Genomic DNA, 24809 nt, shown 5'->3' on the forward strand with positions numbered 1-24809 from the left:
CTGCTAAATGTTTCCCTCTGACTCATGGCAAATTTGGTAGAAATGCAGAAAAGGTGCTTTAAAACTGCCACATTTTCTCTACGCCCCATGGCAAAATGTGTAAAATTGCAGGAAATGAACTTTCCTCTCCACCATCAACAGGGGAGCTGATAAAATATGTTGTGCAAGGTGGGGGGCACCCAACCAAACTTTGCTTAGGGCCCTCAAAGGCTAGAACCGGCCCTGCTTCCTGCAGGCTCCTTGTAAGTAACTATATCATAGTCGGGCATCTACTGTAGGCGCGCCCGTCCCCGCCCCGGTGGAGATGTGTCCTTCTACTGCCTTGGATAAAGTTCAGGATGTGACCAAGCGCCAGGAAACATATGCGCACTGCCAGTCTAATTTTCACCCACAGCTTGTAGCTGTTACCTGTAGAGCAGGAGGTTAGTATATTCCTATACCGACAACTGGGAAGGAGACGATTCCGGGAACTTCAGACAGAAAGATCAAACGGGAAAACGAAAATAACAATTTATTTGCTATGCGCATTCCGACCGGGAGGAACTAATTGGATAGACAGGTTGGCCTTTCATTGGGACTCCCGTGTCTACTGCTCCATCTTCTCCAGTGCTGTAAGTGCAAACAGAGGGGACATTGGACAGTGACTGCGTCAATGATGGCTGGATGTTGTATGTCGGCCGAGGAGAAGGAGAATCAGAGAATCAATCAGGAGATTGACAGGCAGCTGCGGCGGGACAAGAAAGACTCGCGCAGGGAACTCAAACTGCTGCTATTAGGTGAGAGCTATCACATCTGTCAATCACACTGCTTAGTGCATAGCCACGGCTGTAGCCAGGGTCCATTACATTTGAAGAAAGTTGAAGCTCATTTACTTAATTTCTATACCATTTAAAAACGTTAAAATGCTATTTGGAGAAGAGCAAAAATGACCCCAGCCATTATCAATCATATTGGTTGCTGCAGCTTCATTCACCTCAGTCGATTACAAACACATAGCCTATTAGCTATAGCTGCTACACATTAACTCACACTAACTCAGCACCTGGATTAAAAACTATAATTTAATATGTACAGAGGAGAAGGTATTTTATTAGAAAATGGTAAACAAATAAGTTTGCTTGACATAATGTTTTTATTGTTGCAGTTTTAGAGCAGATGTCCTGCAATTATACACATGTTACTATGATTTATGACATGTTAAGTGTGGGTCCCCTGGAGATCTGGGCCCCTGAGCAGGTGCCCTGTGTGCCCAGTCAGTAATTCATGTTAACTACAAGTTTAGATAGCTGGTTTAGTTAGACTAAATAGACTAATTTATCCCCCCAACATTACTGACATGGGCTAATTATGTGACTGTCAGTGAATGGGATATAACAAGAGGAAAACTGCTGATGTACAACCAAGTTTCGAAATTGGCTACTAGGCAAAACGTGGACCACACCTGGCCATAGGTGTCACGTCAGGTGAGGAAAGGATCAGTAGGCTAGGCTATCACAGTGATGTTAGACTATAACACATTTAATATATTAAGTAATAGGCCTATAATGTGTCCATGCTGTGCAGACATGGGAGCACATTCCTTTTTTTTTATCTCCTTTTAATTTCATTTCCTTCACCCAGACTTCACCCTCCCTCACCGGATGTGGTTGTGGTGCGCTCTGGCACTGTTCACTGAGCTTGGCACAGTTGTTCCACATTGTTCTATAATGTCAGCACTGCACAACTTCTCAACATAGCCTAGGCACTCACACTTTTTTTCTAGGCTATTAAGCATAACTTTAAAAAAAAATATTGCTACGGCTTACTAAACAGTTGTGCTGCTCAGATAGAAGGCGCCTTTGCAACTAGCCCATTCACAGACAGCAATGTTAAATATACCGTTGTATTTACGAACCTGTCTGCCATCCGGTGCAAATGCACCGAAGCTCTGTCAATACGCCTCACTTGCAATACGGTTTTGGAAACATTTGGTACTGAACTTTCATATCGACGAGAAATCATTTTCAAAAAACAAAGGTTCAATTACTACACACCTTTATAGAGTTAGAGTTAGGGTTCCTGCTCCTTAACCGTACATTATTGGGCTACTTTGCACCCAGTCGATGTGAATTAAATTGTATTGGTGAAAAAAATGTGATGGTTTCACTTTCATTGTCAACAAATAGATGAGCTTACTTTGCTAACAACTAATAATAATTAACTGCGAAGCTTTCAATTACGAAATGTTGGTGCCTTGCCTTGGGGCGTTGGCTCACCGATGTGTTTGTAGTCGCAGGTAGCTGGTGTACCACGGTTATTTTCTCATGCAAAGTCATGCAAATACAGCTGAGAGTATCATTTCAGTTTTGCCTGATCAACGCTCCTGGAAAGTGTGCTCTAATCACACACCCGAAAGTCTAGAGTGAAAAAAAGAAGGGCTTGTAAACGCACATTCTCATATAAACAACTTTTATTTAAATGTCATAAACACTGGATATCTTGTGTTTCCGATAGATCTTCACCTGTTAAACACCACAAAACCTTTATAAAAAGTCATATCTTATGTTAAGAATTACATCAGAATGTATCACAGACATGTCTACAACTTGAATATCTTTGTTTGCCATAAAGCAGACCAACATAGGGCTAGTTGTGTTATAAGGAAACACCTTAGATGGTGCTCTCCTGTCCAGTGTTGTGTTTGAGAAGCAGTGAAGTGTGTGAGCCACTATATGTCCCTGAAGGTGTCATTAGACCAGTGACTGCCCACAGTAAAACTCATGGGAGACATTCAGCGCATGATGAAAAGGTCGACACTGCAGGGTGTCTGGGCCAGACCTACATATGATCACCATGTGTATTGTGTAACACTTTGAACTATTGCTTGTTAGCATTGGTGAACAGAGGGCATCAGTCATCACCGCAAACAAGGGAACTTACTTTTCACGTGAGTGTGGTTCAATGGATCCACCTCTGTTTTTACACCAGCATCTGCCTCCTCACACTTCAGTAAGAGACTATACAGATTCTGCAGCAGGGTTTTGTGTAGGCTACTGTCCTCACACCTTAGCTCCCACAAATGAGGAAGTGGAGGTTTGTGTGTCTGTTTCTGTGGTCAGGGGGGCAAGCTGGGTGGTTATGGTTATAGCTAATGCCAGTAATGCCCACAGCTGAATGCTCCTCTGAGCGGGGGAGGGGCCAGCTGGGCAGACAGATAGACAGGGAAGCGGACTGACTGGTGGTGGTAACCACAGTGGTACTACTGGTATGGTAATAACCCTATTTCACTATTACATCACTGTGTAAACCAATGGTGCATAACATATGACCGTGCGCTCCAGATGAGGGCTGAAATCCAATTCAATCCGTCATGGTCGCCGTAGTAAGAAAATAATAGGCTGAATCTCTTTTAGAACGTTTTTGGTTTTGGTTCAAACAAACTACTAACAGTTTAACTTAAACCAGATAGATACTGTAGAAATGATCATTTACCTTTGTATATATTTTCATAATTCTTTGAACTATAACCTGACATGTCAACTTCTAAACACGGGATGTTAAAGGGATAGTTCAAATTACAAAATTACATATTTGTTTCCTTACCCTATAAGCAGCCTATGGACAAGGTAGGCCAGAAATCCATGCTTTGGTTTAGTTTCCCTGGTGTGGGTTCCAAATGCTAATGTTTTAGCATTTGTGGCACAAATCCCATTCAAATCATGGAACCGATATTAGCATGTTCAAATACTTATTTTCCACCATAATTTGCAAATAAATTAATTAAAAGTCCTACAATGTGATTTTCTGGATTTTTTTTCTCTCATTTTGTCTGTCATAGTTGAAGTGTACCTATGATGGAAATTACAGGCCTCTCTCATCTTTTTAAGTGGGAGAACTTGCACAATTGGTGGCTGACTAAATACTTTTTTGCCCCACTGTACGCCATAGAGGAAACATAATTACAATTTAGCATTAACACTCTATCTGAGAAGTAGTTGGTGAACCAAGCGAGGCAGTCATTTAAGAAGCCAAGGCTATTGAGTCTGCCGATAAGAATGCAGTGATTGACAGAGTCGAAAGCCTTGGCCAGGTCAATGAAGACGGCTGCACAGTACTGTCTTTTATCGACCTTGAGTGTGACTGAGGTACACCCATGACCAGCTCGGAAACCAAATTGCATAGTGGAGAAGGTACGTTGGGAATCGAAGTGTTCGGTGATCTGTTTGTTAACTTGGCTTTCGGAGATTTTAAAAAGGCAGGGCAGGATGCATATAGGTATATAACAGTTTGTGATTTTGCAGCTCTTTCAGAACATAAGCTGTCTGGATTTTGGTGAAGGAGATGGTGCCAGGTTTGGACACTGTTAACAAACCTCCATTATTCACCATAGGGATGGTGCCAGGTTTCCTCCAGACGTGATGCTTGCCATTCAGGCTAATGAGTTCAATCTTGGATTCATCAGATCAGAGAATCTTGTTTCTTATGGTCAGAGTCCTTTAGGTGCCTTTCGGCAAACTTAAAGTGGTCTGTCATGTGCCTTTTACTGAGGAGTGGCTTCCGTCTGGCCACTCTACCATAACGGCCCGATTGGTGGAGTGCTGCAGGGATGGTTGTCCTTCTGGAAGGTTCTGCCATCTCCACAGAGGAACTCTGGAGATGACCAAAGCCCTCCTCCCCCGATTGCTCAGTTTGGCTGGGCGGCCAGCTCTAGGAAGAGTCTTGGTGGTTCCAAATGTCTTTCATTTAAGAATGATGGAGGCCACTGTGTTCTTGGGGACTTTTAATGCTGCAGAAATGTTTTGGTCCCCTTCCCCAGATCTGTTCCTCAACACACTCCTGTCTCTGAGCTTTACAGACAATTCCTTGGACCTCATGGCTTGCTTTTGCTCTGACATGCACTGTCAACTATGGGACCTTATACAGACAGGTGTCTACCTTTCCAATTCCTGTCCAATTACATGAATTTACCACAGGTGGACTCCAATAAAGTTGTAAAAACATCTCAAGGATGATCAATGAAAACGAGATGCACCTGAGCTCAATTTCAAGTCTCATAGCAAAGTCTGTAAATAAGGTTTTTCTTATTTTTTTTGTCATTATGGAGTATTGTGTGTAGATTGTTGAGGAAAACAATGAATTGAATCCATTTTAGAATGAAGCTCTGACGAAACAAAATGTGGAAAAAGGGAAGGGGTCTGAATACTTTCTGAATGCACTGTACATTCATACAACATATTTGTTGAACCAGCTCAGGCTGGTAGTGTGTGAGGACGTGGTGTTCTTGCAGTAGGACTCGGAGAGGAATGCTAGCAGCGAGAGTGTGTGATGGGGTCTGCAGAGAGGAGCTGAGAGAGCCGATAAACATGTCCAAACAACCACAGACAGAACCTCTGACAGTCTACAGAGCATCACCCTCACACCACACACACACTTCTCTTTGCCCAACAGATTGGCCATTACAGTAACACACACGCACGCAAGATCGTTCACACGCACAAATGTAGGTTCTTATGCAGCCCATTTATTTGCCTGACGACTCATTCTGAATTTGATTCCTCTGCTCGAGCAATCACTCCATAAGAAAGGTTAGTGGGTGTGGCGTTTGTGGATGGGTAGTCAGGCTAGACCTTTTTAACTGCAGGTCCAACATTGTTAGTTGTTCTTTAAATACAAGGATCAGTTTACACACTTTGCCCTTTAGTGATGCTGGGTAGCCAAACAATTACCAACTTTATCTTCCTGGTGTTAATTTGTTTTGACTCAAGATCAGGAACCATTGAGAGTGAACAGTTTCCAGTATGATTCATCATCAACAATCATCTACTATATATGTTTGAAGTCAATGGCCAATAGAAATGGTCAAATCAAGGGTTTTCTGCATGGATGGGATGCTGCATGTATACTGAACAAAAATATAAATGCAACATGCAACAATTTCTAAGATTTACAGTTCATATAAGGAAATCAGTCAATTTAAATAAATAAATTAGGCCCTAATCTAAGTATTTCACATGATTGGGAATACAACCATGCACCTGTTGGTCACAGATACCTTTTAAAAAAAGCTAGGTTGCGGATCAGAACACCAGTTAGTATCTGGTGTGACCACCATTTGCCTCATGCAGCACGACACGACAGCATCTCCTTTGCATAAAGGTAGATCAGGCTGTTGATTGTGGCCTGTGGAATGTTGTTGCTGGATATTGGCGGGAACTGGAACACACTGTCGTATACATCAATCCAGGGCATCCGAAACATGCTCATGTCTGGTGAGTATACAGGCCATGGAAGAACTGGGACATTTTTAAAACATGAGGTGATGACGGCCGATGAATGGCACGACAATGGACCTCAGGATCTCTGTGTCACGGTATCTCTGTGCATTCAAATTTCCATCGCTAAAATGCAATTGTGTTCGTTGACCGTCGCTTATGCATGACCTTACCATAACCGCATTGTCTCCATGAGGAAACCTGTTCACAACGTTGACATCAGCGAACCACTCGCCCACACGACACCATACACCGTGTCTGCTATCTGTCCGGTACAGTTGAAATCCACGAAGAGCACACTTCTCCAGCGTCCCAGTGGTCATTGAAGGTCAGCATTTGGCCAGTAAAGTCGGTTACGATGCCAAACTGCAGTCAGGTCAAGACCCTGGTGAGGACGACGAGCACGCAAATGAGCTTCCCTGAGACGGTTTCTGACTTATGGTAGAGAAATTAACATTGAATTGTCTGGCAACAGCTCTTGTGGACATTCCTGCAGCCAGCATGGCAATTGCACACTCCCTCAACTTGAGATATCTGTGGAATTGTGTTGTGAGACAAAAACTGTACATTTTTTGTGGTCTTTTATTGTCCCCAGCACAAGGTGCACCTCTGTAATGATCATGCTGTTTAATCAGCTTCTTGATATGCCACACCTGTCAGGTGGATGGATTATCTTTACAAAGAATAAATGCTCACTAAAAGGGATGTAAACAAATTTCTGCACAACATTTGACAGAAATATGTTTTTTGTGCAAGTGGAACATTTCTGGGATCTGTTATCTCAGCTCATGAAACATGGGACCAAGACTTTTACATGTTGCGTTTATATTTTGCTTGGTATAAGTGTAACTGTCATGAGGGGAACTAGGGGAGTTTTGTGGTAAGGACGGGGAGAGCAATGTACACTAGAATAAAAACGTATTCAACTGGAAATCATAAAGTTCTTCAATGATGGGTGGTGGGCTTTGTGTTATATTATATTTTTAAAAGTAGGGGTCTGAACGAATGCATAATTACTGTAAGCATAAAATAGGTGTATAGGCCTATAGCTAAATCATGTTCTGTTCTCTGTGTGAAGGTCCTAATGGATGGAATTAAGTTGGTATATTAATATAACTCATTGTATTGATTTGGAAAACTGACGTAACTTTCTAATGTCAATGGCAAAGGGATGGATCAACCCTCTCCAGTACAGTGTTTAAAATATAATTCAATGGAACATTGATATTGTATCTCTATGGTTTAATAGATCATGAGGGTAAGTGCAAATACCAGCTCCTCCTCTGACTGCTTTGGACAGTTGTACATGCTAACTCTCCCTTTTGATTGGTCAACTTAATATTCACAAGTGCCTGTGACCTCTTTGATTGGTCATGGTCAGGCACAAGTCCCTGCCCATTATGTCTGATTGATGGATGGATCTGGCGGCTTATTGAGGACATGTTTTCATGTTGTTCTCATTAGAATATTGACTGGCTAACTTTTGAAAGTCAAATTCATTCAAATTTGTCAAAGTCTATGTACAGATGTCTGCAAATACAGTTTCCTTAGCAACAACTTACTTATTTGTTTTTAGTCTCTTGGAAACCCTCCATCTCAACTCTCACACGTACAAACACTGCAAGAAGCATTTTTTGGAGGACACTTCCATTGTCCTCCAAGAGTAGCTTAATGTTTGGCTGGAAGGTGGGTGTGTGTTTGAGTGAGGTGCGTTGGATTCACAAGCGGCTAGAGACAGAGGAGACCCAGCCACAGAGGAACGTTTGTTCTGAATCTGTTGGTGTCTGGTGTGTTGTTGGCAGCATTTATTCCTATGCTGACATGTTTAAATCCTGAGGGGCTCCAGGAACTGTGACTAAATGGTGGTCAGGAATGAGCCCGTCTTTGACTTCCTCTCAGAAACGACGCGAAACAGTTTACAGAACGAGAGAAGACTGTTAACCAGCTGGCCCCCTCTTTAAACAGCACACTTCTCAAGAACAAGCTTCTCTCCTCTCCCCATCCCCCTTTCTCGCCTCTCTTTCCTTTTTTTCGTCTCTTTTTCACCTCGGCCTATCCAGGTCAATTCCTCTTCAAGAGAAGCTAACAATCTGGTGGCAACAAGAGTTTAATACATGCTCTGTTACAGCTCTTCAATGTAAGCTCTTCCCTGTTTTGGGTCTAGGAGTGTCTTCACATAATATATTTTTGATCAAGGTCACTATTCTATTCATCAATGAATCTGTCAATCATTTATGGCCTCGGAGCAGTTCCCTTAATATGTGTTGCTGTTGCCCGACTCATTAGATAATGTGTGTGTGTGTGTGTGTGTATCAGTGCTGTGATTGGGGGATGAGGCTCAACCTAATCCTGCCATAGTGCTGATATAATGTGTCCAGATTAATATTTTCAGAGGCACAGAAACAAAAACAAAGCTCCGAGTGAAGGCTGCCGTGCTGCTAGAGCACTGCTGCTGGGATACATACAAAGAACAGAGGCCATGGCTCTAAGGTCTCCTTGTCAACTAGACACACACACTGCTCATTGTTCTTACAGTAGCAGAGTGGATAGATGGTTTTTTCAGTGTGTGTTTACATCCTGGTGTGGTTGTTTGTGATCGAGTTAACCGCTGGTGATTCATAGAGCAGCGGAGGTGGGGTTACACAGTCACAGGCTCTGCTGTTCTATCTGCTGGACACGCATTGCTCTCCTGGCCCTCTCCTCTTCCCTGGGCCCTACTCTCCTGGCCCTCTCCTCTTCCCTGGGCCCTACTCTCCTGGCCCTCTCCTCTTCCCTGGGCCCTACTCTCCTGGCCCTCCTCTTCCCTGGGCCCTACTCTCCTGGCCCTCTCCTCTTCCCTGGGCCCTACTCTCCTGGCCCTCTCCTCTTCCCTGGGCCCTACTCATTCCCTCTGCCACAGTAGTAGCATTTACTGGCAACTCACTGCAGACCACATTGAGTTTTTACCTGTGACTTCAGCGGACCTGGAATTCTTATATGTTTTGTAGATTTTATTGAGACAGTTATGATGAATGAATGAGAAAGGGAGACGGGCCATTGGGAAGGGGGGGCAGGGAGATCAGACCCCTGTCTCCGGTGGGGAGAGATACACTGTATCTAGAGCCAGGAGCTTTACCACTAGATCACGTGCTCTGCACTGCTCTAGTGCAGGTCCTGTTGGATAATGAGATGGAGTACTTTGGCTTTTGATATGTCGCTGTTGGTGGACCAGGTGCTGAGCGCATCTAGTTGCTTCTGCATTGTTGATGGTTGCTGCAGCTTGCTTGTTTCAAGTCTATTCATGTCACTGACATATTTACACACAGGGTCGGCAGCCTTTTATGCAGCATCATTGATGAGGGCAAGGAGTAAGACTGGGCCAAATAGAGTGCCTTGGGGAACACCACATGTTCTGTATTGTGATCAACCGTGTCTCTTTCCTCCCTCCTTTCTGTCAGGTACTGGAGAGAGTGGGAAGAGCACCTTCATTAAACAGATGAGAATCATCCATGGGGCCGGCTACTCAGAGGAGGACAAGCGCGGCTTCACCAAGCTGGTGTACCAGAACATCTTCACTGCCATGCAGTCCATGATCCGCGCCATGGAGACCCTCAACATCCCCTACTCTGAGGCCCAGAATAAGGCAAGAATCCCAGCAACATTACACTTCAGCCCTACCTCAGTACTGGCTGATCACGGAGCCAAAGACTTTTGTTTTCCTTTGTGAAGTGTTTTAAAGCATTTTCCATTGCGTGCCCCAAGGAACACACCCCAACCATCTTGTTTGCTCCCTCCCTCCCAGGGCTATGCCAGCATGTTGAGTGAGGTGGAGGTGGACATGGTGAATGATCTGGAGAGAGGCCATGTGGACGCCATCAGGAGCCTGTGGATGGACAGTGGAGTGCAGGAGTGCTATGACCGTCGCAGGGAGTACCAGCTTTCTGACTCCGCCAAATAGTGAGTAGACTTAGGTCATAGGGCCAGGAGTTTTTCTTGAACTGGTCATGATCAGGAAAACCACAGGTCAGGCAACTTGGCCTTAGCCAAAGACATGTCTATCTTCAAAAAGTAAAGACACTTTAACATAAGACTGCGAAGCCATAAAAAATGTTAAGCGGTTGCTTCCAGTCCTGTTGTGTTGAGGGTTAATAGGCCTCCACTAAGTTTGTGGATTGGACAAGCTTCAAGGATGTAGTGCATGGTTTAACTCCACCCCACAGGCACATAGGGAGCTTTTATTCCTTATTGGTGGAGGTTTGGTGAGGCATGGGCCGTGGCCAGTCTTTAACCTATTGAGGGTGGAACTAAATCAATATTCATACTGGAATGTGAATATGCTGCCAACAAGCCCTGTTTAATTACATGGACAATATTTGGACTCTAGCTGGGTTTTCTTCAGCGTATACCAATGTAAATTGTGTGTATCATTGGTTGTGGCATCATTGTTCTTTTCTCTTGGCGAGCACACATCATTCCCTTAAACATTTTCTTCATGTGTTGTTCAGTTATCTGAGTGACATTGACAGGATCGCAGAGCCCTCCTACCTGCCCACCCAACAGGACATCCTGAGGGTCCGAGTACCTACAACCGGCATCATCGAGTACCCCTTCGACATGGAAAACGTCATCTTCAGGTGAGAGACACTTTGGTTCTCCAATCGCCACTGAGTGTCCTACATACGAGAAACACTACAGACCCTTTTCCTGTCTGTGTCGTGAAAAGTTGCGCGGGCAGTTCCAAATCAGAAAGGGGTGTGTTTACATGGGAGTGGATAGAGAATGTTTTCATGGTCATCACTCCAAGTTTAGCAAGATTCCAACTTCAGCGTTATCTATCCTGCTACAGAGCTTTTTTGTTGAGGATGCGCGCGCGTCACTCCAACGAGAAGTTTGCTTGTAAACAACAAATATGTCTGTCTATTGGTATACGATAAGCAGCACTCCAAACATTGGCTTGTTGTGACAGGATGGTGGACGTGGGGGGTCAGAGGTCAGAGAGGAGAAAGTGGATCCACTGCTTTGAGAACGTCACATCCATCATCTTCTTGGTGGCGCTTAGTGAGTACGACCAGGTGCTGGCTGAGTGTGACAATGAGGTGAGCTCCCGTCAGTCAGAGCACGGTCACGGGCCTTTGCCTGACACACTTGAAGGCCGCATTCGTTGAGCTAACATGCTGTCGTGTAAAATTGATGAGTAAAATAAGCTATTAGGTCAAATGTACCTCACAGTAAAATGCATAAGTTAAATGTATCTCACAAATTCGATGAGTATGGGCCATCATATCCACTTACTGTACGTGCATCAACTTCCCCTAGAACCGCATGGAAGAGAGCAAAGCCCTCTTCAAGACCATCATCACATACCCCTGGTTCCAGCGCTCTTCTGTAATCCTTTTCCTCAACAAAACTGACATCCTAGAGGAGAAGATCACACACTCCCACCTTGTCAACTACTTCCCAGAATACACCGGTAAGCTCTAGTAGTGTTTGTGTTGTGTGTGACCGCTATTCTTATGTGTATAGTAAGTAAACACATTACTTAACACACACTTGACCAACCTGGTATCAAACCCAGGCTGCCACATGACTCAAAAACATGTTAGCCCACTGAGCTAAAGCCTAGGCATTCGTTCTGGGAGCTAACACATTTTCAAGTCTCAGGCAAGGTTACGCATCACAAGTGTAGTTCATCGAACCTCCTCTAGGTACACACGGCATATTTTTTTTAAAGTTTTTTTTTTTAACCTTTATTTAACCAGGCAAGTCAGTTAAGAACATATTCTTATAACTAAAGCTCTTGTTTCCAGGGCCACAGAATGACCCTAAAGCAGCCAGGGAGTTCATCCTGAAGATGTACCAGGAGCAGAACCCAGACCGAGAAAAGACTGTCTACTCCCACTTCACCTGTGCCACCGACACAGAGAACATCCGCTTTGTCTTTGTTGCTGTCAAAGACACCATCCTCAGACACAACCTCAAGGAGTTCAACCTGGTTTAGAGGAGATCTAGGGCTCCTTCAAGGTTAGGAGACATCTAGACTGGTCCGAGATGATGTGCTTCAGCCAACTTCTCTATCGTTGACATGAGTTGGTTAAAGCACATACAGATCTGGGATCTGGCTAGGAGACCTGAGAGTAGATGTATATGGTTAGGTTGGAAGGTCAGATTGATGTGCTAGAAGAATATGCTCAGACTGCCAGATTTGTAGTGCTGTTTTTCTGTCCAGGGTGCCTTTTAGGTTGAGCATCTATATCAAGAGAAAAGCTCCTCTAGATAACTTTTCAAAAGGATGAAAATTCTACTCATATGTATAAAATAGATTTTTATTGTATGGTCGTTGTACCAAAAACGTTTTTTTTCCTTGAAATGGACGACTTTAATTTATTTGTTGTGGAGTTAGCACAGAGGAAGGAGTTAAAGTATAGCACCTTTTGATTGATATAAAAATGAACTGTGTTAAGCTGATGTATCTAGCAATTACGTACAACACTCCTCAGGATGTCTTTCCTTGAGCAGTAGTATGATAGTGACGACAGTGAGAGTGCAAGTGAAATTGTGGATTCAGTCCTTGTCACAGTCTTTTACTTGCTTAAATGTGAGCAACACTTGGCCGCAAAAATGCGATGTTTTCATACAGATACTGTATTTATGTACTCCGTCATATATCTAAACAGTGAAGACGTGCATATTTTAGCCAAGTAATCAGTCTAAAGTGCCTTGTTTGTGAGAGGAATAACAGAATAATTCCAGTGAACTATAGAGACATTTACCAGAGACCTTCATTTAGGCGCAAATCCTTACTTCCACTTGATTCAAATTTTCAATTGTTGTCAATGGGAAACTAAGTGAAAATTCAAATTTGAAGTGGGAGTTAGGATTCACCCCGAAGTGCATAAACATGAATAGGTATTCCTAACAACCGATTTTTGATCATGAAAGAATTCTCCATTCATAGATTATGACCATTTACTTACTTAATATGTGCATCAAGTCATTTCTACGTTGTTACATTTCAATAAATTGTTAGTCAAATTTACAATTTTTATTGGTGCGTCTCAGATTAAAGTGTCAAGCAGAACATGGAGAGAGAAATATGTGCAGATTGTATGTCTTTGTAGATCCCATAATGACAGGAAGACCAATACCAAACAAATTAAATAGACCCTTTATTTTTCAAAAAAATGGCAGAACTTTACCTGCACCAGTGATTTTATACTGCCTAACAATGAGAGCACTTGCTGACAAAGGCCAAACATATTAAATAATTTAGTTACATTAATTAGTGACCCCAAACCAAAAACAAACCTTTAAAACATATGAGTATGAATGTAGCAGCTGACAATTTATTTGAAATATGTCTCTCCATTGCATAACTCTTCGTCGTTAATGGCATTGCATACCTGCTGTATAAAAACATGAGAATCGGCAATGATGAGATACAACCCCTCAATAGATTATCTTAAATCACAGGAGGCTGCTGAGGGGAGGACGGCTCATAACAATGGCTGGAATGGATTGGTATTAAACACATGGAATGGTACAGAACAAACACATGGTTTCCATGTGTTTGATACCATTGAAATGTATTCCATTCCAGCCATTTACTATGAGCTCGCCCTCCCCAATTAAGGTGCCGCCTGTCTTAAATAGAGAGCGATATCTATATCTATACACACAACTTCCAAAATAACATAAACACTTGAGTAAATGAGGGGTACAAATTATATTGAAGTCAGGTGCATCCAAAGGTGTGGTTCCTGAGTAAATTAACCATATAACATCCCATCATTAGGGTCATAATATAAAAATGCCCAGTTGCCCATGAGGGGTCTCAAAGGAGCAGGTGTCTTTTGTTGTTGTATTTATTTTACTAGGCAAGTCAGTTAAGAACAAATTCTTATTTTCAATGACGGCCTAGGAACAGTGGGTTAACTGCCTGTTCAGGGGCAGAACGACAGATTTGTACCTTGTCAGCTCGGGGATTTGAACTTGCAACCTTCCGGTTACTAGTCCAACGCTCTAACCACTATGCTACCCTGCCACCCCAGGGTGTCTCAGTCACCAGATTCCAAGCATTGTCCACCACCATCAACAAAACAAAAATATTACATTTATTGTGGAAGAATGGTTTCAAATCCATCCAATAGAGTTCCAGACACTTGTATAATCTATTCCAAGGCGCATTGAAGCTGTTTGGGTGGGCCGATGCCCTATTAAAGACACTATGTTGGTGTTTCCTTTATTTTGGAAGTTACCTGTATATACACACATGATACTCTATTGAAATCATTTTACAGCAGATCGACGTGTACTGTATAAAAATAGCATGCTTTTTTCGATCACGTGCAAAGTCATAGCTTGCAGAAATGTATAGAAAAACATAAGTTAGTGATTTAGGAAGAGAGGGAGTATTGGTACAGAATAACTATCACAACAAGCAGATGAACAGTTTAACGTGTGCATGTGTGTGTCCCCCCCCCCCATCCTATATAAACCAGTAAAATAACAGTGTGTGTAACATATACATATATCAAGGCAGTTAAACCCAGTGCTCCGAGTCCCACAATAATACTTCACATTTGGCCACAATCTCTCAGTAACTGGCAAACGGATTGAAATGTGATGGATAGGGCTACTTCAACAGTGGCAGTTTGAAACGTCATTCAGGTACCCTACTTTTTCAACGAAAACAACAAAAAACATTTATTTGGGGAAAAGGAGAAATGTCTAGCACATAGTTGTGTACAATCGGAGCGGTGACAGTGTGTAGGGTTTTGTGTTCGCCGTTCACAACACAAACATCGTTTTACAGACAGACTGCAAGCTGACATAGAGATAGAGGCTGACTCCACACACCAGAACTAAAGCTCATTTCCAGGGCTGCAGAATGACCCTAAAGCAGCCAGGGAGTTCATCCTGAAGATGTACCAGGAGCAGAACCCAGACCGAGAAAAGACTGTCTTCACCTGTGACTCCGAGAGAGGTTTTCCGTCATCAAATGCTCCCCCCCCATTGCGGCCTCTTCGGGTACAACCACATGCAGGCTTACGGTAGTGCAAGGAGTTAGCCGATATTCCTGCCATGTTGCTGTGTACAACCGAAACAGTGATGGTGTTTGTGATAGTGGAGTCCGTGTGTGTCTGCAAGATGTCCAGACAGTCCGTGTGTGTGTGTGAATGAAAGAGAAAGTCTAACCTGAGAGTTAGTAGTACACTGATGGAGGCACACCCTACTCTCCTAGCATGCACACACACACACACTATAACAGTCAACGTTGTACTTTTTTGTCATGTCTCAGTGCTGGTTGGTGGCCCTATTAGAGTGGCCAATCAGTATTTGTGTAGACTCTCCCTGGCGTCTTCAAGCTTGGTAAGAACCCACTGCAGATAAACAAAACCATACGCATTTAAAAACTACACCATCAAAAGTCACATTACAACTTGGAACCACATCCTAAATAAACTATTGTGTAGGTTTTGTGTTGTTCACTGACAAATACTGTTTGCCATGTATAAAGACTGGCAGCAGTTTATATTTATGTTATGCTAACCCACCTTGGCTATTTCTGGACTTCTGAAGTTTATTATCTTCCCAAACTCTTTGGCATGAAACACAGACTTCACTCTCTCCTGAAACACACACAGGAAATTGTTTTTAGTTCAACACGAGTTCTGAGAAATAGCGGGACGTACGTTGAGATACTGTCAGCACGAGAACCTCTGAAGCAGTCATTTTGAATGGTTATGAATGTATTGATTTTATTGCTCTGCCATTTTTAAGTCATGTCCACCTCTGTCCTTGACTTTTCCTAAATAAGTCTATAGAGCACACTGCCCTTGTTAGAATCTTAACATCACAAACAGAACTGGAGTTTTAGGAAGGCATGTCATTATTTGAATGGTCCCCCCCTCCCTCCTGACAGTAGGGCCTGCTCCACTCATTCCCCGACATTGGAATAGAGCTCCCTCACGCTGCGCAGAATAAGGCACACTCACAGCCGTTGTACTCCACAACGGTGCCGAAGAATGACAAGACAGCACTCGCACTTTACCAAAGCAAGTCGGGAAATAACATCCCTGTCATGAGCACCATGCAGCCGACAGTTGCCATCGACGGGGACACGATGAGAAAACCAGATCCTACGACGCGCTACAACCAAGCAAAGGCATGTCAATATTACATGATACGAATCGCCATATATAGATAAACTTATGCGACGGCATTATGCCCTTCTGTGGAACACGTGCTGTTTTTCATATGGGAAAATAATGCTCATGTTTTACTGCTCTATACTGTTCCGTAAGATGGTGTGTATGTTTTGGCTTAGAAGGCACGGCTGTACTCTGAAAAGGAGGCTGGCCTGTTGCCGTTTTCGATGACAAGCTGGACTTGGCTGCCATCAACGCACAAGTGTTGTTCAAGCAGTGCATCAACAACACCATGCCCACGAGAGACTTCATCATGAGTCTGGCATACGGGCTACGTGACAGAGACATGAGGGCCAAGGCAGCAGCAAAGATTCCACACGAGCCAAATTGCGCACAGCTCCCAGGGGAGGACACAGCTCCCAGGGGAGGACACAGCTCCCAGGGGAGGACACAGCTCCCAGGGGAGGACACAGCTCCCAGGGGAGGACACAGCTCCCAGGGGAGGACACAGCGCCATGTGGCCAGGCGCACAAAGATCGGAACCCAAGACAGCTGTTTGTGGGAAGTGTGTCATGCGAGTGAAAGTGGCGAAGATTCGTATTGACTGTCAAGACGAGGGATAAGCGCTAAATTTACATTTACATTTAAGTCATTTAGCAGACGCTCTTATCCAGAGCGACTTACAAATTGGTGCATTCACCTTATAAATGATATCCAATTGATGCCATTGCTGAAAATGCACACCATGTAAGCATGAGCTGACAATAATCGACTGCTGTCATATCAACGCAGTCATTATAAATGCAATTATTGATTTTGTGCGGATTTTTACTAATTATCAAGCACACTTGGAGCTTATAATGATGTTCAGGTTAATATTTTAATCATTTGACCGAGCGCATTGCTGACCTGTCTTTGTGGTTGGGGTATTTTGTTATATAAACAACAAGAAACACACATGACTTCTGTTTCATAGTTGTAACAAAAGACCATGACTATAAAATTGATTGAACAGTTCACTTTGTGTTTTTACATATAGCCTACAGTAACAAACTAATGAAAATGCTATTTTATATTTAGAAAATGTTACTTAACGCCTTCATGAACACAACCAAATGGTTATTTTACCAATAGCATATATGAAACGTATTAATTACACAGTTAGAAAGAATGACTGCTCATTAGCTGGAAGGGGTGTCCCTCGAGGCCCTGCAGTTCTAATGTTAATATAGAGGAACAAACAGTTTGGATGCAAATGAGTATCTCCTAGGCAGGTGTGAGTATCATGATGGATGGAAACAGGAGTGGTTATTCAGATAGATATGATGAGCAGTTTGATAAAGGAGAGTTTCATGTGGTAGTTAGTCATTCGTGTGTGCCTGTGTATGGATGACAATAAGCAGATGAGGATACCTTGGCCTCGATCCGAAGCCGCCTCCCCTCCACGATCATGGGCTCCTTGGTGAACTCGTCGAACAGATACTGCCACTCGCAGGTCAGCTGCCCAAATGTACCTTTGGTCACGAAAAAGATTCCCCTGGTGAAAGGCAAGAGAGGTAGAGCCTCAGAACATTCACTGACAGACAAGACGGTGACACAGGAAGTGAAACAGCAGCACTCTTAAGTCACTGCAGTCCACTTTCAGAAACAAACCCCAGCCAGCCTCTTACCTTTTGGTGATCATCAGGAAATCGGACTCGTTCACTTTGGCGTGCGCAAAGTATCTGTACTTGGCGAACCTTCCGTTTTCAATTTTCTAAAAGAGAAATATTAACTTATCAGGTTTGTTCAAGCACATTTGAGAAGATATTCACACATTTATCAAATTGGGTATATAAAAACACATATGCTACGCTAAGTCTACTGTTGATATGATACACAAACGAGTCACTCGGTACCTTTATCCAAAGTTTGATTAAAATGGCTTCAGGATGTTGACCATTCACACAGGCTCTGGCAGATGATCTGATGGTATTGTTGCTGATCTACACCTACTTCACCTCCTGACCTGACAACAACTTGTATACTGGACACATCCTAGGCCCCGTTTGATTACGTCTTCTTCGAAGAAATTCTGACATGGGTGGATCGAAGAAAGCTCTGCTACAACAGTTGCTTACACATCAAATTGCGTAAGATCAGTGATCACGTCAAGGGAACCAAGGTTGCTTTTAAAAATATTCAAAACCAGGGCCATGGTCTTTGACCCGGAGACATGTCAAACGACATCTAAAATGTTCCACTGCGGTACACTGATACTTCATCCGAGTCCAATGGATACCTGTTATGGACCGTTTATAAACTGCTCATAAAAGCATGTTAATGAGTGTTGATGAAGGGAAGGGGAAAGGTAGGGATGAGAAGACGATATAGATGTTTCAAAATGCACTTTATTCAGAAGGGAAGTTGTGCTGGCTATGAGTATGTGACTGCGCGCATAGCAAGGAGTCTTATGAAAGAGGGAGGTGCCAAAATGCCAAGAGGGAGGACTGCTGACTGACTATTGCATGAATCCAGTCCAGACCAATACAACAGATTTCATATTAACTTAAAGATGGAATCTGCATTAGGGGAAATAGCACCACTGTCCACCCCAGCACCTTTGGTATCGTTTCTGTTTTGTGGACAGAGGTGAGCTTGCTAGCAGATACCCATAGACTTCCAGTCATTGTGCTAACGCTAGTTAGCATTGGCTTGCAAAACTACCTCCAACTTCCTTCATACTGGACACAGAGACACAAAAATAGTATCCACTAGTTCATCCGACTCTGGGGAAGTAGATACAACAATCCAGAAGTGTCCCTTTAAGGATTCCAGATAAAGTGAATAATATAAACTTGCTCTAAAATAGAATATTACGAATGATTCTCAGGTCAAAGAGTATGATTGACGAGTCTCTTGGCTTTCTGACTCCTCCCCCTTACATGATAGGGTCGAAGGTTGGATGACAGAAGACGGTTCAATTAAGTAGAATTATGCTTTTACATGACAAGAGGCCCTGCAGCAGCAGAATCCTGAGAATACATGGGTGTTTCAGAAAAACTATTGAAATACAGTGTGCGTCTAGAGTAACCAAAACATACAAACAGCCGAGAATGACAAGTTGGCTGGCAGTTGGTTAGTCGTGTTATTCGGGATGCATTGAATGTTAAAATATCCTGCTGGAGCAGGCTACTCCACATTGACTAACAACACATGAAAAGCTATGGAAGACCAAAGCATCAACTAGGACTTAGCAATTCCATTCTAGCTGTCATCATCATCATCATCATCATCATTGCCAGTCCTACTCCATTCAGTGAAGGCCAACCTTTTCTGTGGACATGACAAGAGAGAAGACAAAGCCAATGTCAGAACAGACAGGACAGACACGGCCGTCTCTAATCATCTCTAGCTCTACAAAAACAACATATCACCACTCAAAAAACGCCAGCACAGTGCAGCTTCAAGATAAACTAGGGGAGACCAAAGCATTAACTAGTGAAATTCCATTCTACTTGTTATCATCCACATCAACAATAGTAACAATAACACATTTGATATGTATAGCGCTTGTTCATCATCATCATCATCATCACTGACAGTTCTACTCCCTTCAGTGAAGGCCACCGTTTTCTGTGGACATGACAAGAGAGAAGACAAAAGCCAATGTCAGGACAGACAGACAAGCACATACAGACAGACAGAGACTGACGCTACTATGAATCTCCAGCTCTACGGATATCTTCTTTTTTTTTTTTTAAATGGAATAAAATGACGACATCACTTCAACATTCTCAGTGAAACATCAATACAGAAGTACAGTACAGATTCTGGTAGTGCTCAAGCCACAGCTAGAAACCACAAGTATAGTGACCCCACAACTACACAAAACGAAATTACAGCCAACACCTCAATGCCTTGGCTCACTACGGTCCCATTCCACTACAGCCCTACAGGCCACTGACAAGGGTTGGGTCCATTCCATTAAAACTCAAGTGTCAAATTGAATTGACTGAATTGAAATGGAATCGGCCCCAACTCCGGTCATGTTCCTGCTCGACTACATGGCAGACGCGTGGCCGATTTTACAACGCCTGGATGGGTTATTTAACATATCAGCTAACTACGTCATATGATATAGCAATCTGATGTCTGACTGCACAGTCCATGACGTGGAATGCAACCATAGGTTTATGCAACGCAACGCATGCGTATCTAGTCGGGCAGGAACTCGACCTCTGCCATTTCCATCACTAAGTGGGACTCACACACAGAGAGCTACAGCAGCCATGCGGCCATGGGAGAACTTTAGAGCAGGTGGGTGAAAGGACATAATCACAGGATGAGATAATGAAAACCTATATCGGGACTGAGAAGCAATAAGGGGTTGAGAAGTGGAGCGAGAGATGGAGAGCGAGGGGGTGTTTCTATGTGAGGCCACACTCATTAACATGAACCCTGACCTCAGGGTCGTGTTCATTAGGACACGAGAAGGAAAACCTTTTGAAAGGTTTTGCAACAGAAAACGAAGATGAGCGTTTCTTATTGGACATGTTCATGTAGTTCCCTTGTTTTTCTCTCCATTTGGTGCCTAATGAACACCACCCAAGTCAGGGGAGCCATCTGTTTAGAGGAAATAAGGATTTGTTTTGTTTCCCCGAGAATTCCTGTTACCTGTAGCATCTGGCTGCCGATGCCCTCTCTTTCCTTGTATGGTCGGATGACCCCGTCCTCATGGATGAAGCGAGGCGGACGCAGACTCTCCACATCCTGGGATGTCTCAGCTGCCCTCTTGATGCCCTGGAAGGTGCTGCTGGCCATGTCGATGATGCCTCCAGTGGGTCTGGCCACAGCACCCACTAGCCCCTTGCCCACACCCTTAAAGAAGCCCGCCGCGCCCTCCTTCTGAGCACCTTTAATAGGCTTGGTGACAATCCCTGTGATCCCACTGACAAAGCCCTGAGATGGAGAAAAGGCGAGTGTTACAGACAGAGTAGCATATTTGAGAGAGAACCGGCCTGAGAGACCGTTTCTACTGCTCAGCTATACTGGTTGTGTTCAATTGACAACAATGCTCATCTTCAATTTTGCTACGTTGGGTCCTACTGAACAGGTCCCCGGTTATGCTGGTGTTGCTAGGTCAGTTAGGCTGTTCTGGTGTTAGCATACTATAGTAGGTCAGACTCACAGACACCAGTCCTTTCCCTCCGCGGGTCAGGCCCTCTCTCAGGCCGCTAGGCTGCTTGTTCATAGCCTCCCGTCTCTTCTGCTGGTACTCCTCGTCCATCGTCATGGCAGCCACACCCTTCGCCATGGCGCCTGTGATCCTGGAGGCAGCGCCCGCAATGCCACCTGGGAGAGGGGACAGTGTGAACACAGTGGAGAAGAAGAGAGAGGGGCCAAGTAGATAGGAGAGGGAAGAGAGATATATGTCAGGGGGGGGAAACAGTTAAGTCGGGAAGTGGAGGGATGGCAATGAAGGAACTAAAGAGAATCAACGTTAGCAGAAAGAGATGAGCGAGAGCATAACTTACCTACTGCTCCTCCAACCAGCGCTTTCACCCCCAGCGCCATACCCTCCACAAACTCCTCTGGCCCCTGGATAGCTCCCTGGGGAAGCCCAAAACAGTTACTCAGATACATGCCATCTACATGGATACCTACCGCACTGTGTCAAGTAGTGCACATCCATACTGGTAGTGTTCGGTGCTACAAGGGATTTAGCGCCTACCTGGGGTGGTTCATATTGGTTGTACTGTGGTCTCACCTGATAGGGCTCGTAGAAGAAAGCCTCCACTCCCTCCGACAGACCTCGGATCAGTCCAAAGGGGTTTCCCAGCACGTCCAAGCCCAACACCAGCACATACATCTGCTTTATCGCCTGGGACACAGATGAGAACACGGCTCAGTCGTGTATCATAACTGAACTCACATGAATCATTAATTGAAGTGGGAACATCTGCGTTGGACGTGCACACTGGAGCCCACTTGGAGTGGAATGTGTGTGAGACGTTACCTGTTTCGAGTAGTGTCTGATGACCTCCCATTGTAGTTGCTGGCGAGTGCGAAACTGGAAGGTCAGCTCGAAGAAGGCCAATCTAGGGAAGTTACAGAAAATGACTTTGGGTCAGAGTCTAGCGTAAATGTATACAAACAAAAGGACATGGTTGAATAAAGCCTTGCCATAAGCAAATAATTTGAGTTAAGTGGTTTTGTAGAGTCTCTGTATGGTGTGTGTGTGTGTGTGTGTGTGTGTGTGTGTGTGTGTGTGTGTGTGTGTGTGTGTGTGTGTGTGTGAGAGAGAGAGTGTGTGAGAGAGAGAGCGAGCCATTGCCATTTTACATTCTACTCTGGTTAAGCCACTATTTTCTATATTCTCAGAGTTGACCTTGAGTTGGCTCTAGAAAATGTCTCCTCCAAATGTATTCCCCTAGCAGATGAACACACCCCATTAAACAATTCAGAGTCAAAAGATAGAAAACCAAGGGTTAGCTCTTCGGGGCCATCTGAGCTCATTCAGATGAATCAGTTCTGAGCCAAAGAAAGGAAACCTGCCTTTAGTGCACTGGAAATCTTTCAGACAATTTAGAGAACAGACTTAAGAAAGCCAAATCAAGCCCCATCTCTTGACTTCTGGTGATTCTTAATTATGGAAAACAAATGCACAGAAGCCTACAAATTCCTCTTTTTCCCTGCCATGCAAGTTGTCTGACTGGCATCACAATGGGATAAGTGATGATTTTATTCATTATTTTATCATAATCGACAGGCTTTTTATTTGAGAGAAACAGTGGTTTATTGACCCTATTCGGTCAATCAACTGCTCTTCCCTCTGCCAGCCCTTAACTTCTTGGTGACAGGGGGGCAGTATTGAGTAGCTTGGATGAATAAGGTGCCCAGAGTAAACTGCCTGGTACTCTGTCCCAGATGATGCATACATGACTCTGCGTGCAATGAACAAGAGAAGTGACAATTTCACTAGTTAATTTTAACAAAATATGCAGGTTTAAAAAAATACTTCTGTGTATTGAGAAAGGCAGTGATGTTTATGGTTAGGTACATTCTGACATTTCTTTTTAAAATGTTATTTTGTTAAATCATCACCCGTTTGTAGGCTGTGATTCGATGATAAATTAACAGGCACCACATTGATTATATGCAACGCAGGACAAGCTAGTTAACCTAGTAATATCATCAACCATGTGTAGTTAACTAGTGATTATGTTAAGATTGATTGTTTTTTATAAGAAAAGTTTAATGCTAGCTAGCAACTTACCTTGGCTCCTCTTGCACTCACGTAACAGGTGGTCAGCCTGCCACGCAGTTTCCTTGTGGAATGCAATGTAATCGGCATCCAAAAATGCCAATTAGTGTTACAAAAACTTGAAAATCGGCCCTAATTAATCAGCCATGCTGATTAATCTGAGGTTTGCTTTTCTATTCTAAATTAATTAATAATAATCGCTTTGTTTAAATAACGATATTTTGGAGATGATTTAGTTTTCCAATAACCTAAAGTGAGTGAGAAAAAGGACATTCTTGAACACGGGGTGAGACATTTACTCATTTGTAAATAAAGCCAGTTTGTTATTTAGAATTATTTATGTTTTTTGGCCTCATGGGCTTCGCGGCCGGCATGGGTACAAGCATCTGTAGCAACGTAGTTTGCAGTGGGATGCAGTGTTTCAGACCGCTGCGGGTTTGAAAAATGGCAATGATGACTGTTTCCACACACTAATCCCAGCCAGTTGATGTGTGGACTTGGCTCTGTAAGACATATCAGGGTTGTCAATTAGGTTTGGCCAAATTTTTCTGAGCCTAGCCGGCAGGCCAGAACATAGTAAGTATATAATATTAGCACAATTAATTGGACTACACTACAAATTTAACATGTTTAACACATATGCTAAGTACATAAATTCAGTGACAATATGATAATTTTGATCTGATTACTCTCTATTCCTCTGTGTGTTGATTTGGGAAAAACACGTTTACAGTATGTAGGCTACACTACTTTTTTCTCAACATTTGATCAGAATAATTTGCTTGATGGCAAGATAAAATTTTGCTCTCAAAAAGTCAAGAAGGTGGATAAATGAAAATCAAGAATGTACAGAGATATGCATTAATCTTTCCCAATGCCAAGCCAGTCTCTTATTTGCAATGAAAATATTGCTGTTTGCAAATAATTAAATCTCAGACGTAATTATGAATCTAAGCAGAGAACTGTCTGTTGTATTCCCACCCCATATAGAGGCCCGAAGCAGAAACATTGAATTGTTAACTACAAGCTGCACACACAGCATTTTCTGTGGACATATTCTGTAACTTAAATGGGTTAAATCTGCAGTTACAAGGAAGAGGGAAACAGTCGAGGACATGGTGGAGAAATTTGAGGCCTTTACTAGGAAGCTTGAGTTGTTTGATTTGGACCAGGCCGCAGCATTGT

The 24809-nt window shown here is 43.4% G+C and overlaps 2 protein-coding genes across 2 annotated transcripts in view; one reads left to right on the plus strand and one right to left on the minus strand.

Moving 5' to 3' along the window:
* The first annotated feature begins 282 nt into the window (after positions 1-282).
* On the plus strand, positions 283-13275 carry LOC118358088 (guanine nucleotide-binding protein subunit alpha-14-like). The gene is made up of 7 exons (XM_035735524.2): positions 283-776; positions 9689-9873; positions 10033-10187; positions 10736-10864; positions 11197-11326; positions 11547-11700; positions 12038-13275. Exons 1-7 carry the CDS (start codon positions 653-655, stop codon positions 12226-12228), a joined length of 1068 nt encoding a protein of 355 aa, XP_035591417.1. The 5' UTR covers positions 283-652; the 3' UTR covers positions 12229-13275.
* A 108-nt stretch (positions 13276-13383) lies between these two features.
* The window catches only part of LOC118358089 (intermembrane lipid transfer protein VPS13A-like), a 57118-nt gene continuing 45692 nt past the window's right edge, over positions 13384-24809 (minus strand). The window contains 9 exon segments of the mRNA XM_035735527.2: positions 13384-15610; positions 15785-15859; positions 17792-17915; positions 18049-18134; positions 21035-21319; positions 21549-21712; positions 21895-21970; positions 22128-22241; positions 22377-22458. Coding sequence (XP_035591420.2) covers positions 15560-15610; positions 15785-15859; positions 17792-17915; positions 18049-18134; positions 21035-21319; positions 21549-21712; positions 21895-21970; positions 22128-22241; positions 22377-22458 — 1057 coding nt within the window. The 3' untranslated portion in view covers positions 13384-15559.

The sequence above is a fragment of the Oncorhynchus keta genome, chromosome 25 (assembly GCF_023373465.1).
Source record: "Oncorhynchus keta strain PuntledgeMale-10-30-2019 chromosome 25, Oket_V2, whole genome shotgun sequence".
Lineage (NCBI taxonomy): Eukaryota > Metazoa > Chordata > Actinopteri > Salmoniformes > Salmonidae > Oncorhynchus > Oncorhynchus keta.